General features: G+C 39.2%; 3 protein-coding genes across 6 annotated transcripts in view; 2 read left to right on the top strand and 1 right to left on the bottom strand.

Annotated features, from left to right (window-relative positions):
- The window catches only part of samd15 (sterile alpha motif domain containing 15), a 3,790-nt gene extending 1,779 nt beyond the window's left edge, over positions 1-2,011 (bottom strand). The window contains exons 1-2 of one of the 2 annotated variants that reach the window (XM_005805621.2): positions 1,114-1,583; positions 879-977 (exon numbers count right to left, since the gene is read on the bottom strand). In XM_005805621.2, the coding sequence (XP_005805678.2) occupies positions 879-977; positions 1,114-1,290 (276 nt within the window). In that variant the 5' untranslated portion in view covers positions 1,291-1,583. Of the gene's footprint in view, positions 1-878; positions 978-1,113; positions 1,584-1,923 lie in introns of those variants that run through there. The other variant, XM_023348045.1, reaches the window with a different exon arrangement.
- Positions 1-14,765, top strand: part of LOC102226763 (ectonucleoside triphosphate diphosphohydrolase 5-like) — a 30,360-nt gene that overhangs the window by 4,065 nt on the left and 11,530 nt on the right. The window lies entirely within an intron of this gene.
- The window catches only part of LOC102221845 (methylmalonate-semialdehyde dehydrogenase [acylating], mitochondrial), an 18,841-nt gene extending 4,076 nt beyond the window's left edge, over positions 1-14,765 (top strand). The window contains exons 2-13 of one of the 3 annotated variants that reach the window (XM_005805619.2): positions 1,593-1,740; positions 2,018-2,062; positions 5,032-5,106; positions 6,457-6,618; positions 6,697-6,775; positions 9,069-9,371; positions 10,419-10,540; positions 10,643-10,832; positions 10,988-11,169; positions 12,781-12,960; positions 13,662-13,760; positions 13,886-14,765. In XM_005805619.2, coding sequence (XP_005805676.1) covers positions 1,702-1,740; positions 2,018-2,062; positions 5,032-5,106; positions 6,457-6,618; positions 6,697-6,775; positions 9,069-9,371; positions 10,419-10,540; positions 10,643-10,832; positions 10,988-11,169; positions 12,781-12,960; positions 13,662-13,760; positions 13,886-13,990 — 1,581 coding nt within the window. In that variant the 5' untranslated portion in view covers positions 1,593-1,701 and the 3' untranslated portion in view covers positions 13,991-14,765. Of the gene's footprint in view, positions 1-1,592; positions 1,741-2,017; positions 2,063-5,031; positions 5,107-5,135; positions 5,154-5,204; positions 5,286-6,456; positions 6,619-6,696; positions 6,776-9,068; positions 9,372-10,418; positions 10,541-10,642; positions 10,833-10,987; positions 11,170-12,780; positions 12,961-13,661; positions 13,761-13,885 lie in introns of those variants that run through there. The other 2 variants (XM_023348039.1, XM_023348038.1) reach the window with 2 other exon arrangements.

Here is a 14,765-nt window from a genome sequence, read left to right as displayed (position 1 = left end):
GCTGGAGTGGCCCAATCAAAGTCAAGATTGTAATCCGATTGAAAGTCAGAGGCAAGATTTGCCCACCACTGCTTTCTGTCCATTCAGACTAAAGTTTAGCTGCTATGCAAAGAAGGATGGGCAAAAATTTCAGTCGCTATAAGTGCAATACCCCAAAGATTTTCAAATATTATAGCAACATAAGTTGGATCTGAAAGCGTTGACTCAGGTCGGCTTAATAAAGCTGCAGGTCACACTTTTAAAACATGAATATTTTCCTTCCACTTCACAGTTCTGCACCACTTTACCCACCACATAAAATCTCAATATAAAGTTTAAGATTCTGATGTGAGAAAATGTGAAACAAATTAAGGAGATATTGATATCTATGCAAGTTAACCATACATTTTAAACTGATATAAATAATGAAAGCATATGCTTGGGAATTTCTTCATGGGATTTCACTGTCTTTTCATTGTCAGCTCACACATCCCAACAGCTTATCCTAAAAACTGTTCTTAGCAGGGTTGAATGTATAGGCATTGCTGCTAAAAAAAAAAAAAAAAAAAAAGGTCTGGTTACAGCACGCAGCTTTAATTGGATGCCACATATGCAAAGATACAGAGTCAAGCAGGATGTGTGACAGTGCCAAGCCTGAAAATGGCTGCCAGTGCACTCAGAGGAGACTTGTAATTGTTTGTTGAGATTAGACTAAACGATATGGGATGCATTGATGTTTCAGCATTGACTAATAAAGTGCACTTAGGAGTGCCATCATTAATATTATATTGAATCAACTCTGCCAGTTGAAATTCATCTGATGGGACAGTATTGTTATCATATAAACGTGGTGTTATAATGACACAAATGTTGCATGCTTTTCTGCCTATTCTCGATACCAGGATGTCTCTGAAATCTGTGACTCCAAGCTTTGGCAAGTTGTTACAGTTGACATGAATGAGCTTCTTTCCGTTGATGAAATTCTCGGTGAAACAATCCTGCAACAGAAATGAAGTGCCAGAGTTTAGAGACTTAATAGCGCTAGTCCATTGGAAAGTTAGCTGAACTTGATTAACATTTCCTTAATATTACTTTACAGCGAAGTTATTTGGTTTTAGCTACGGTTTCACCTACTTTGTATTTCGAAAATCCTATAGACTCAACCCAATTTGCAACATCTTCAGTGTCCCAATTCAGGAACTCCATATTTCCTCTGAAAATGTTGCTATGGAAACGGTTGGACACGTTAATGTTGAGATAGTATTTGCGGCAGCAATGGCAAATATTAATATATTTACACAAAAAAAACATAGGATTCGTAGACTTTAAGAAATTTGATCTAGCTAATATTTCAACCAAGTAAAGCTAAAATCTAAATCCTAATTCCAGGAAATCGCATACAAATCAACAAACTTTAGCTTGTTTGGATCCACGTCCAATCAGCACCTTCTTAATTTACGGCTTTTAAAAGCCGTAGAGTGATTGGTTGTTAACGATTTATGTCCCGCCCACGTTAGAGAAAGCAGCGAATGGGCGCAAAGCATGGTTTTCACAGATCAACTAATCATCTGCGACCCTCCTTTTCGCTTGTAACGCGTGTAAATGTGTTGTAGATCGGTTAAATTCCAGGTACGCTGTCCTGTCCTCTGCAAAGCGCTGGAGATTAAGTTTCCTTCTCACTGTGGGTCGGTAAAAGGAAAAATAGACACCTGACTCAACACAATGGCAGCGCTTGTCCTCCGGTCACTGTTAAACAACAAGGTAAAGCTCGTATTAATACAAAACTTTGCTTTTTAATGCATGTTTGACCTATCGAGGCTAAGAAGCTGTTTAGCTAACAAAGTCATGCTCCTTACACCTTCACTCCTCTTTTTCTCCAAGTAGTTAATCCTAGTTTTAGATAGTTAGGTTTTATTTATCTACATGTGGATAATAATTACAAACCTGTGATTTATTCATAAGAGACTATTATTGTTTCGGTTGTTTGTTGGCGATAAATGACGTTTAAGCTGGTTAATGTGTGTTGTTTTTCCTGCAGGCTCCTCTGCAGCTTGGTCGCATGTGCTACTCCTCTTCCTCGGTGGTAAGCTCTGACACCGACACCCAGCTGTTGCTACAACGCAGAAATAAATCCGCCTCCATCACGTGTTCTGCAAAGTCTCTCCTGTCTTCCAGTTCATGTTCCTTTTTGTTCATTTCGAAGTGTGCTGACAGAGCAGAGAAAACTAGATTTCTTTAGGGGTTTTTTTTGTCACTCTTAACTATTTCTAATCTTGAAAAAAATAATATTTACCAGAGAGAAATGATCTAAATAAGTACAAAATGCAGTTTTCTCATTCATTTAATAATTTTATTAATGGAATAAATTTCTCCAGATTAGCTTATGTGCCTCCTTGACATAAAATAAAAACATTTTTGCCCCCCATGGCAGCAAAGGTTTCCATCAAGTTTGTGTATGAACTGACATTGCTCTCCGTGGAGGAATTTTGACCCACTCTTCTTTGCAGAATTGTACTGATTCAGCCACGTTAGCAGATTTTCAAGCGTGAACGACTTGTTCAACATCATTTCATTGCATCTCAACATGACATACGTTCCAACTTTGACTAGGCCACCTCAGAACCTTCATTTTCTTTCTGCTCTTTCACCAGCATGCGTGGCTGCTGGTATAAATGCTTCCTGCAGTTTTATTCAACATCTGACAGGACGAAACGTCCCATTATTGTCTTGTCGGTATACAGAATTTTCCCATCAGTCTGTGCCGTCAGCCAGATGTTTCCTTTTTAGAAAACAAGAGACGTGTCTTTGTGTTGTTTTTGGTCAGTTGTGGGGTTGTAACTTTCCCATGAATGCAGTTTTTGACCAATCTGCAGAGATTGTTCTGAGTTTTTGGCGACACTCTTAATAATTTATTGATGCGCTCTTTGACTGTTAGCGGTAAGCCGCCTGTTCCGTCTTTTCTTTATTTCTGGATCTGCAGTCACAAAGCATTAGGAATGGATTTGTAACCTTTCCTGGATAGATAAATGTCAGTCACTTTGTCTCTCGTGTGGGCCTGTATTTATTTAGATCGGGAACCTGATGTGTTGCTTTTTGACGTCTTTTCGCCGACTACATGTTGTCAGACGAGGCCCGTAAGTGATTTTCTTTATTCTAAAGGTCAGAGACCTTTTAGATTAGGACCGACTTTATCTAATATCAATATTTGTTTCATAATGTGGAACATTAAGTATGACAAATAAGCCAACAGAACAGCAACAGATGCTGGCAGATACCTTTTTATTGCCTTGGCTACCTTGTAACAGACGACTCCATAATAGAAAAGCAGAGCTATAAATATCTGTTACGCAGCGTCAAACAATCAATGCAGCAAAGATGCATCTTGAGTCAAATGCTTCATCAAATCAAATCAAATATGTTTATTCTCATGTCCTTGTTTACTTACTGGTGTACAACTTAGCAAGACAGTTTTCCTGGGGTCTTCAAATATTATTCTGAAAAAGGAAAAAGTTTGGGGAGATGAAATACAAAATATAAACTGCAACGTTCAAAGTAAGGGTAATAATATCACAGCGGTTTATCAGCTTGAGGCGGAAAGCTGTGTAGCAGTCTGACGGTTCTGCTTTTGATGCTGTGGTACGTTCTTTTTATTTTTTCTTGATAGCAACAGTTGAGGGAGTTCATGGTGAGGTTGTGAGACGGAGCTAAATAATACATCACAGATTTATTATCCTTACCATAATGTGCAACACTAATATGGGATTTTACAAGGATTGTTTGGAAGGCAGTAAGTGTTTAATGTCAGCAGTTCATTTTCCTGACTCAGATGACGCTTTGCTAAAGGTCACAGAGAGGCTTTAAAACCGCTAAAGTTTAGAGAAAAGTCAAGAAGGAGTGGATTTATCACGACCAATATCGTCATGGCAATATTTAGCAACAACATCGCCTTCACAAGATTATTTTTGATATCCCGGACTTCTAATTGGAGGCGTTTCCGAGTCGTGTTCGAGCTGCGGCCATGTTGACTTCGTTCAATGAAAGTTCTTCGTCTTCAGAGCTTCACGCAGTGAAATGACGCGCCGTCATCAGCTGCTGAGAAAACCTTATGAAGCGATCGAAATAGAGTTCACTGGTTTCATGTAAATGATTGCTTTGTGAATGCTGAGTATTTTTGCTTTGTGTTGTTTTATCAAACAATCTTAGGCGATTGTCTGGAAATGCGTGAAAAATCAAAATGTATTGTTACCAAGTAAATGCATAAAGAAACACAAATAAATCTGTTGTTTTTTTTGTAGGCAAAGCAAAGCTTTTTTCCCTAATGCATGATTAGAAACTAATAAGCTGTAAAAGAGCCGTACTGTTTTTTTTTCTGGCCTCGGAAAAACATTCATTGAAAACTAGTCGGCCAGCCTTTGACTTTATCAACACCTTCACATTTTATACTCGGATAATTGCTGGAAATTAGGATTTATGGAGCTGAGCTGTAGCTATTGGGGGGACAAAAACAAATATTTTTTTTCTAAACAGTTGATTTATTTATTGCACTCAATCTAATTACAAATATTGCATAAATTACGTCTTTAACGTTTATTTATTCATAATTCCATCCCTCCAGATGTGCTTTTATGTTTCATTGGCATCTAGAAGCGCAACGCTAAATCACTTACTCAGAGTAGATGACATTGAAGCAAACCTTGTAATATATTTGGAGCATTTGAAATTCAATTAAAGCTTTGAATTAAACCTCCTAAATTATTTGCAGAAGATGAGTGCATCACTAGGTTGTAAGTTTAAAATAGGACAGTGAAAAAGACCTGGTTTGTTCACCTTTATACTCTTTAATAAAACACACAGCAGGTAAATAGACACACCATTAAGCCAAATTATCGTGGTCAGCTCAATTAATGGCAGCCAGTCAACTATGAAACGCTTCAAGGAGACATTACACTCTCGGCTCACTTTGTAGTGATTGATGGATGTTGTCAGCAGAGTTATTAAGAATGTAATCATGCAGGAAAGGGGCGTTAATTCTACGCTGCTTTTATCTTCCAGCCGACGACCAAACTCTTCATCGATGGCAAGTTTGTTGAGTCCAACTCTTCTGAGTGGCTGGACATCCACAACCCTGTGAGTGTTCATCCAGACACGGAGACACGGCAGCAGTACAATAACAGGTTACGAAGAGGTTGATGTCAATTGACCAAAACATTCTTAGTTGCAGGAAAATATTACCAGAAAAACCCTGTTGGATGAGGAGAAAGACTTGAGAATGAGGCAGAGTAACAGGCACAGTCAGAGCCACGATGGTAGGGTTTGGGTTGAGGTGTGAAGTCTTGATCTGTTTTGGAATGAGCTCAAGTTTTCTGGTGTTTAAAGCTGGACAAACTCCAAAAGCTACAACTTCTGCATAGACGAGTTACAAAGTATTGACTATTACTTGTATAAAATAAACCATGTATAATTTCCTCTCCACTTCTCAAAATGGAGTGAAAGGCTAGCTAACAAATAACTTTTCAGCAAGATGTCGGCACTCGTTTTAAGTAAGCAATTCCCTGATATTGACAAAAAATTTACTAGTTCTACTTATAGCAGAGTGTCCATGTGTCCTTAAAAAATCTTAAATTCATATAGCTAAAATTAAGGCCTTAAAACAACTTAAATTAACCTTGTGTCTTGATAGGACTATTTAATTGGTACTGTATGTAAGGCAAAAGTTTGAGACACTTAGATTTCTACACTGAGTGTGACTTCGGACAGTTGAGGCTACTGGTAGCTCATTGCTAACATACTTTGCTAGCTAGCTTTGTTTTGCTTCTATGATGGCTACGAGCAAATCCAGTTGGCTGGACGAAGTTTGTGCATTTCTGTGGAGATACAGGTCTTAAATTAGAGTTGGTGAAAGCTGCAGAAATGTCTGTGTAACGAGACATTTCCCTCCATGTTATAAGTGAGCTAATCTGCCTGCGGAGCTACTTTTCACCGGTATTAAGGAAACTTTTGACTTAAAACAAGCTCCTGTATCTTGCTTAAAAAGTTACTTGTCCATTAGGTTTGTCCTATTTCAAATATACTCTAGAAACTAGACCAAAAGTATTTGATAAGGGTTTTTTTTTTTTTTTTTTTTTTTGCCGTGATTCTCAAAATGTGAAAAGGCTCAAGGGGTTTCGTAAGACGCTACATGTGGATAAATTAGTCTCTCCAGTTGCCTTTGTGTTGTTGCCTGATTTGTTAAGCAAGAGAAAAAAGTTTGTAGCTTGTCAAGTATTAGCCGCTAGCTACGCTGTGTCTGATTACTGCCTTGGAACAGATCCATCTCATCACATAAAAAAAAACACAAAAGCTGTAAATGACAGGAGAAAAAAAAACCAAACCCTAATCTATTGTTAATATTAATGGAATAATGTCCAGCATTTGATGCCAAGCAATCACTTTATTTTCTCCCAGTCAGCTCTGAATAACGTCTCTCCTTCCCCTCAGGCCACTAACGAAGTGGTGGGACGCGTTCCCAAAGCCACTCAGGCGGAGATGGTGGCCGCCGTGGATTCCTGCTCCAGAGCTTTCCGCTCGTGGTCCGAGACGTCCGTCCTCAGCAGGCAGCAGATCTTCCTGCGCTACCAGCAGCTTATCAAGGACAACATTGTAGGGAAATTGGCCGCCTTCTTACACGGTTATCTCGTCTGCTGAGCTGAGCTTCACGTGTTTTTTCTAATGTTTCAGAAAGAACTGGCAAAGCTAATCACCTTGGAGCAGGGCAAAACGCTTGCCGACGCAGAGGGAGACGTGTTCAGAGGACTCCGTGAGTAAAACGTTCACTGTAGAGCTGGAACGATTAATCAGATTAATCGGCAGGTAATTTAGTAATCGATCAATCGTTAGCTGGAGTCTACAGAATCAAAAAAAGGCCGTCTGGTGGAAAATATCCCAACGTATTCAAAACAATAATATTTACATTTTGCATTTAAAATAAAAACACACTTGTGTGTAAATATGTTTTAGTCAAAAGCCCTTAAATGCTAAAGTTTTAGCTTCACCTGCTTCAGATTTGTCAAAGGGATGCTGTGGTATTGCATTTTAGGCAAAAAAATCTTTATTTTCTTAATTAAAAAAGAAATTTAAGTGATTTTTTTATTTGCATCTTTTAATATATTTCTAATATTATATAAAAAAAAGGATTACGTGGTTAAATAAAAAAATCTGTAGAATGTGCCATTTAAAAAAATCTGATTAACTGATTAATCGTCAGAATAATTGATTAACTAATTACTAAAATAGCTAGCTCTTCTCTTCTCTTCTGGTGGAATAACGTTTATTAAGAGCTGCAGAAAAAACAGCAGAAATCCACATTCCTCAGCTGAAACTGTATCAAATATTGTCTGTTTTTCAAGTTCAAAGTTTGACAACTAAGCGGTCGCAGGGTTTTTATCTCTGAAATGTAAACACTGTAGCGAACAGTACCGGTGCAGCGTTAGGATATTTCATTTGACGGCATGTGAAAAAGTCTTTCCAGGCTGTGTTTCTGTTTGGAATAAAAGAGTAATTGTTTAGCTCACCTCACCGAGTCTTTCTGGCATCAAGTAGAAACATATTGAGAAGCTGAGAGAGTCCTGCCCACTTAAAATAAAATTAAAAAAAGAGCTATTTCAGTAACTACAAGATAGAGCTGTGGCAAAAAAAAAAAAGATATTCATTTTTTCGGTACTTGGTGGAGATCCCAGTTTTTGTGTGCTCGGATTATTCTGGCATGATAACTTTTCTATTATCAGCTGAAAGACAGGCTCCATTTGGAGCGCCGCTGCCTGGAGTACAGATTTTCTCCTGAGCAGGGGGGCACTGGTGCTTGAAGTTTGTTGAAGTTTTTATCACAGCTTATTACTTGGAAATTGAACTTTTTCTTTTTTTGTAGAAGTTAAAATACAAACTTTGGATAGGAGGGTGAACTAGAAAGAACCACAGTGCCATTGTTGTAAGACTTTCACTTCTCCCATTGACTGATTCTCTGATTCATTATCAGAGAAAGATGCTCAGAGGGAAGTTTAAAGCTTGAGATAGTGTTTTATAATCTAACCCCGCTCTAAATTTCTCCACGTCTTTCTCCCCGACTTGCCTGCTGTGTCCCTTGATCTTCACGATGCCGTTTGTTCACTAGCGGTCTCTTAATAATCCCCCACAGAACAGCTGGATTTATTATGAGCTTTAATTACACACAGGGGGAACCTGAATACAAGTTGGTTAACTTTTGAACACTGCAAAACCACAAAATCTTAAGTATTTTTTGGTCTACTTTCTAGTGCAAATATCTTAGGGCACTTGAAATAAGACAAAGCGAACTTACAAGTAACTTTTCAGCAAGATATAGTTTTAAGTAATTGATGAAAATGTTGTAAAATCAATATGAAGGAATAATGTATTTAAAACAAACGGCTACTGATTATTAAAAAAAACAGAGAAAAGCCTAGCATCTTTTCTATCCACCTCACAATTATGCACCACTTTTATTTCATCTGTCACTTAAAATCTCGATTTGAAGAAGTACAGATACTTCTGCAATTCACTGTAAATTTTGGCTCACCCTTCTGCCGATTTGGAAGTGAATGCAATCCTGCCTGACGAGTCTGCTGACATTCCCCACCGTGTCTCGGCTTGGATTTATCCCTGACACGCGCCATCTATTACGGGAGCTTACCGAGGCAGGTGGGAGCCTTCTTAATTGTCCCTAATGAACACAATCAGGCTCAGGGTAGCAGGTTAATCTCTTTAAACAGATATCTGCATACAAATACGCAGAGTCGGTCGGTAGGTGGTGGAGGGGGGCAAGACTTTTGGCTGCGAAAGCCGTCTGCTTCCAATCACACTTGAGCTGTAGCTTGTGTGGTAATTAACGTGTGTGTTAATACCAACGCAACGTGGAGAACACGTTTTGTCAGAGTAGCGATGCTTTTGATTTGGTTCCAAGCTGCCTGCGTGTAAATAAGTGAGCAGAACAAGAGCGTTTTGGCTGTCTCGTTACATTTCATGAACTTTTTTTTTTTTTTTTTTAACATGTAAATGATCAATCCAAAACTGTTTCGTTCTTCACCTGCCCCCCTCAGAGGTGGTAGAGCACGCCTGCAGCATCACCTCCCTCATGCTGGGCGAAACCCTCCCCTCCATCACCAAGGACATGGACACGTACACGTACCGCCTGCCCCTCGGCGTCTGCGCCGGCGTCGCCCCCTTCAACTTCCCCGCCATGATTCCTCTGTGGATGTTCCCCATCGGGATGGTGTGCGGCAACACGTACTTGATGAAGCCGTCCGAGCGCGTCCCAGGATGCACCATGCTCCTGGCCAAGCTGCTGCAGGACGCGGGCGCACCAGATGGCACCTTGAACATCATCCATGGGCAGCATGCAGGTGAGTCTCTGCTCCGTCACGGCTTCACAGTGCGAGTTTGTGGTAAACAATAGGGAGGAGTCCAAAAATAACTCCCTTCCACAAATTATATAAACTATAGTCACATGCATTTATCGTATTGTTTGTCATTTTCCATGATAAAGTTTTTATAAGATTTTGATTTATCGTAAAACTCTGGGTTTTGTTTGGATTGCTGTTTTTTTAATTATTATTTTCTTCTACTGTTTGTTCTATAAAGGTGTATTAATAGATTTGAAAATATGATTAAATGAAGTTACTTTGTGCATTTTAGTTACAGCACTCACTAGTTATGTGACTCGTGTCCTAAAGATGGGAATGTTTTGCAGGAGCAGTATTTGTGTTTGTGGACTATAAAAACTGCGACAAGCAGTTACAGTCGTACAGTAAACTAGAAAAACAGTAATAGTTATAAAATGTCATGATTAAAAAAAATTGTCTCATTTTGCAGATTTTTTATTTAAACGCATAGGCATTTTTTTATACAATGTTAGAAACTGTTTAATAAATGCAACTAAATAATTAAATACATTTTTTTAAATAAGAAAATTGAAATTTTTTGCCTAAAATGTAATAAAATAGTGAAAATATGTCAAGACAGAGTAGGATTAATCTATTGACTTTTTTTTTATTCATCAATTAATAATTGGATAGTAAAAGGTGCTTAATAGGAGATTTTATTTTTTATAGTCAAAGGGCATAGACTTAACCAGGTTAAGACTTAACCAGGTTAAGCCATTTGAGAAGTTCCAAGTATATTTACAGACAAATAAATTTTTTTCTAACCTGATATGAATCATATATTCATTTTTGGACAGTTTTGGCTTCATAACTGCAAAATCAAATCCTAATAAATTAAATTAAAGTGTGTGGCTGTAATATGACAACTTGTGGAAAGTTGGGAATGCTTGTTCGAAGCTGTGCAAATCATAATTTGGATGCGTTCCTTTAAAGCCTAGGCACAGATAAAAAAAAAGAAAAAAAAAAAGGCTTAAACCACTTTGAGTTTTTTTCTTTTTGTGTGTGTAGCTGTGAATTTCATCTGTGACCATCCGGCCATCAAAGCCATCAGCTTTGTGGGATCCAACCAAGCAGGAGAGTACATCTACGAGCGCGGCTCCAAGAACGGAAAGAGGGTTCAGTCCAACATGGTACTCTCACGCTCTCAAATTGCACCACTCTGACGTTAAAGAGCCAATTATTTTCAGTGATAATTCGCACGTCGCAGAGCTGTCCTCAATTTTGTCGTTCAGGGTGCCAAGAACCACGGTGTGGTGATGCCTGACGCCAACAAAGAGAACACCATCAACCAGCTGGTGGGGGCCGCTTTCGGAGCAGCCGGCCAGCGATGCATGGCTCTCTCCACTGCTATCTTCGTTGGGGAGTCTCGTGACTGGCTCCCAGAGCTGGTGGAGCGCTCCAGATCGCTCCGAGTAAACGCAGGTAACTCCACCTCAGGAACAGTCAATAGAAGATTAATGTCTTCTTCTTTTTTATATGCAAAACAGCCTAAAGTATAAACACTTACTGCAGATTTGATCAGAAAATGCCCATTCAGGACGCTGCCCTGCTCAAATATACAAATTGTTTTGCTCCAGGCGATCAGCCCGGGGCCGACGTGGGGCCCCTGATCTCCCCTGAAGCCAGAGCCAAGGTGGAGTATTTGATCCAGAGCGGCGTGGATGAAGGCGCTAAGCTGCTGCTGGACGGGAGGAATGTCCACGTCAAAGGATACGAGAACGGAAACTTTGTCGGACCCACCATCCTGAGCAACGTAAAGGTGCGCTGACGATCTGAATTTACAGTCTTGAAAAAGTATTCAACCCCCCCAGGCTTTTTTCTGATTAGGTTTTATGTAGGGCTGCACCGATTGCAGATTTCTGGCCGATCGCCGATCTTTTAAAAAGCCTAACTTACTGATTCCGATTTTGGCCGATACAGTTTTATTTGTCTGAAATGTTGCTCAAATATCAAGAAAGTTGCTGAATTGGCAACAATAGGGTGACTGTTGTTAACTGTAAATGTGCAGACATGACCTGGTCGGCCGGTTTGTCGGTCAAACCTCTCTCACGGGAGAAAAGAAAAGCACAGTGGTTGATTTTTAGACCTTTGCCGAGGTTGATAACATCAGTGGATAAGATCGGCTTCACATGTGAATGAAGCCGATCACCGATCTCCTAAAATGAAGGAAATCGGCACCGATAAATCAGTGCACCCCTAGTTTTATGCTATGAACCAACATGAGGTAGTTGGGTTTATATGTTTTACACGTATCCATCCACTTCACAATCATGCACTACTTTGTTTTGGTCCATCATACTCTATCCTCAAAAAAGACATGGCAAAATTAGGACTGAGACAATAATTTGGATTAATCTTGAATAATAAATTATTTAAATAATAATATTTGATTAATTAACTGAAGTATACAGACTCAAAAAAGGCCTGTTGATGTGGGAAACAAAACATATTCAGAACAGTAATTAAGCCAAAAGAAATGCATATTTTACATTTAAGATAAAAACACCTTCTTATGCAAATATATTTTAGCCAAAACTCCTCAAGTTGTATAGTTTTAACTTCACCCGGTTTAGATTTACTTAAGGAATGCATTTTAAGAAATAAAATGTTTATTTTCCTATTTTAAAAAAAAGAATTATTTGTGTATTTGCATATTTCAGTGTATTTTTAATATTGAATAAAATGATCCAGGTGGTTAAATGAAAAATCTGTTTATCCAATTAGTTAATAAATTATCACAATAATTGATTACTAAAATAATCATTAGTTGCAACCCAAGACAAAATGTAAAAGGTCCAAAGGGCGTGAATACTTTTAGAGCCGCTATAGGTTGGACAAAATCTATTGTTATTCTTTACTGTACAGAGGAACAATTTTCCTCTGGGGCTGCATGTCCCTTTAGGGCATTCTGAAAATGGAAAGGGAATAATATCACCAAGGAAGAAGTTTTCATTTCTGCAAAAGGTATTTGGAGCTAAAGTGAAAGAAAACTCCCATCAGTCTCTTTGCTCATCAGGGGAATCGAAAAGTTCGTCCTGCTTTCCTCATTTCTTTTCTGATTCTGTTGACATGAATCGGTAAATTCACAGAGCTCAGCGACGGTGGAGTTGTAGCCTAAAAGTCCCACTATAGCATTAAGTTGAGGAGAATACAGATTTTCTTCTCTCCAGCATGGTTATTATTAGACAGACATTGTATATTGCAGACTAATGAAACACTCCAAGCCTCCTAAAATATGGAAGCTGTGCAGTTTTTTTTTCTAAATGCATCATTATTTTCTGCAAAATGAGCATACTAGTAACAGTCTTACACTTTAATAGCTCTCAGGATTGTTTTTTTTTTGCACTCTGATCCTGCCTGTTGTTTTCAGCCGGACATGAAATGCTACAAGGAGGAGATCTTTGGGCCGGTGCTCATAATCCTGGAAGCCGACAGCTTGGACGAAGCCATATCTCTGATCAACAGAAACCCTTATGGCAACGGCACGGCCATCTTTACCACCAACGGTGCCACGGCGCGCAAATACACACACGAGGTGGATGTGGGCCAGGTGAGAGAGAGAGATGTTTGTAAAAAGACGCAAGGGTTAAGTTTAATCAACAAGCGTTTCGGCTTTAACGGAGACGGGTGGCTTTTGAATTAGCGATGTCGAGCTCAGTCGCGCACCTTGGAAGCCGGGGTTTGTTGTGTTGTGATAATCGGCTTTCCCGCTGGCTGAAAACATTCCTGAAGCATCAGTGGTTTATGACTTGAAGCTCATATGCATCATCATCTCAGCCTGTCATTACTTGATGAATTTGTATACGCACAACGCCGCGGAACCTCACCGTTTGTTGTCGGTTTCCTAGGCGGAGTTATTAATAACGTGGACCAAATTGCCTCCGGATGCAGTTGGGTGGACCTAAAAACCAATTTGAGCGACAAAATGTGCAACACGGCGCCGAGTAAAATGGCTCGGCAGAGCTCCAGTGAGCAGCCGTAATTATCAAACATGACCCCTTATCAGGAAGATGGATTGTTTTGTTCTGTCGCGGCTTTATAAATAGGAGTTCTCAGATTTGTCTGGTTCTCGTCAGTGTTTGCAACAAATCCTCTTAGATTCTGCAAAATCCCTAAATCCAGATTTCAGATTTCAGCGCTTGGGAATAAAGAGATTCATTTGGTATAAATGTATGTTGTCTGTCCCTGCTGCTTTAGACATCTCCACTAATTTTGGCAGTGAGACATGGATGGTTTTATGCATTTCCACAGGTTGGGGTGAACGTACCTATTCCCGTCCCTCTGCCCATGTTCTCCTTCACCGGCTCCAGAGGTTCCTTCAGAGGAGACACAAACTTCTACGGCAAGCAGGTAAAAAGACAAAAACAAAATTTCTCTTTTTTTTAATTTATTTTTTCCAAGATGCTTTTCATTAATGATCTCAAAGACATAAAAAGTGTTTTCCTGTCGACAAATTCGCCCCATATTCCCTCCAGGGCATTCAGTTCTTCACTCAGATCAAGACTGTGACGTCTCAGTGGAAGGCAGAGGACGCCACGGTAACGAGCCCGGCTGTTACCATGCCGACCATGGGACGCTAAGCTAAAGAGACAGCTTATACCTCACTGACTTCCTACCTGCCCTAACAAGAAGACCGAGTGGAGTTCAGGAAGCTATTATCGGTTACTTCTTTATTTTTCTGCTTGGGAAAATAAACCCCTTTATTTTTTTAAATGCAGAATGTTTTAACTCATAAATTTGTTGAAAAACAACAAATTACAGCTTTTTTTTTTCCTCGCATGTGGTGCACCTGCGCACAGGTGTAGGTTATATTCCTCACCTGTTTTCTTGCTCGTCCTGAACAGACCTCGGGGTTGTTCAGTTAGTCGAGGCCAGTCGGTTTTATTATATTACAAAGAGACAAATTCTGGTTTTCAGCTGCAGAACAAGAATCTTTGTGCAGGTTTGTGAGCAAATAGTTTCATTAATCTGATTTTAAATGTGGAAAAAAACAACTGTTGCACACAAAACTGATCTAAATTGCAGTTTTACTTTATTAAAACTAAAAGAAAATCTTTTAATTTTTTACTGTAAGCGCTTGCAAGTGCACTAAATAGTGTCTTGTGTTGTGGGGCTGGATTTGCATTACTGTCGGGTTCAGTTTGTAGCCTTAATGGTGTTACGGTTAGATTGGACTGTACTGCACCTTGTGAACTTGAACCATAAGAATCTCAATCAGCCAGTATGATAAAATATCTGAGATGAAACTGTTATTACTCATGTTACAGTTTTTGAAATTCCCTTTGAGTTTGTGAGAGCAAACAGTGATGGCACTGTGAGCTATTGTAATAAAAACAGTCATTTGAGTGGAGTGAA

Source organism: Xiphophorus maculatus, chromosome 15, assembly GCF_002775205.1.
Source record: "Xiphophorus maculatus strain JP 163 A chromosome 15, X_maculatus-5.0-male, whole genome shotgun sequence".
In the NCBI taxonomy this organism is placed as follows: domain Eukaryota; kingdom Metazoa; phylum Chordata; class Actinopteri; order Cyprinodontiformes; family Poeciliidae; genus Xiphophorus; species Xiphophorus maculatus.
Note: the sequence above shows the minus strand (reverse complement) of the source record. Positions and strands in the feature narration are given on the sequence as shown.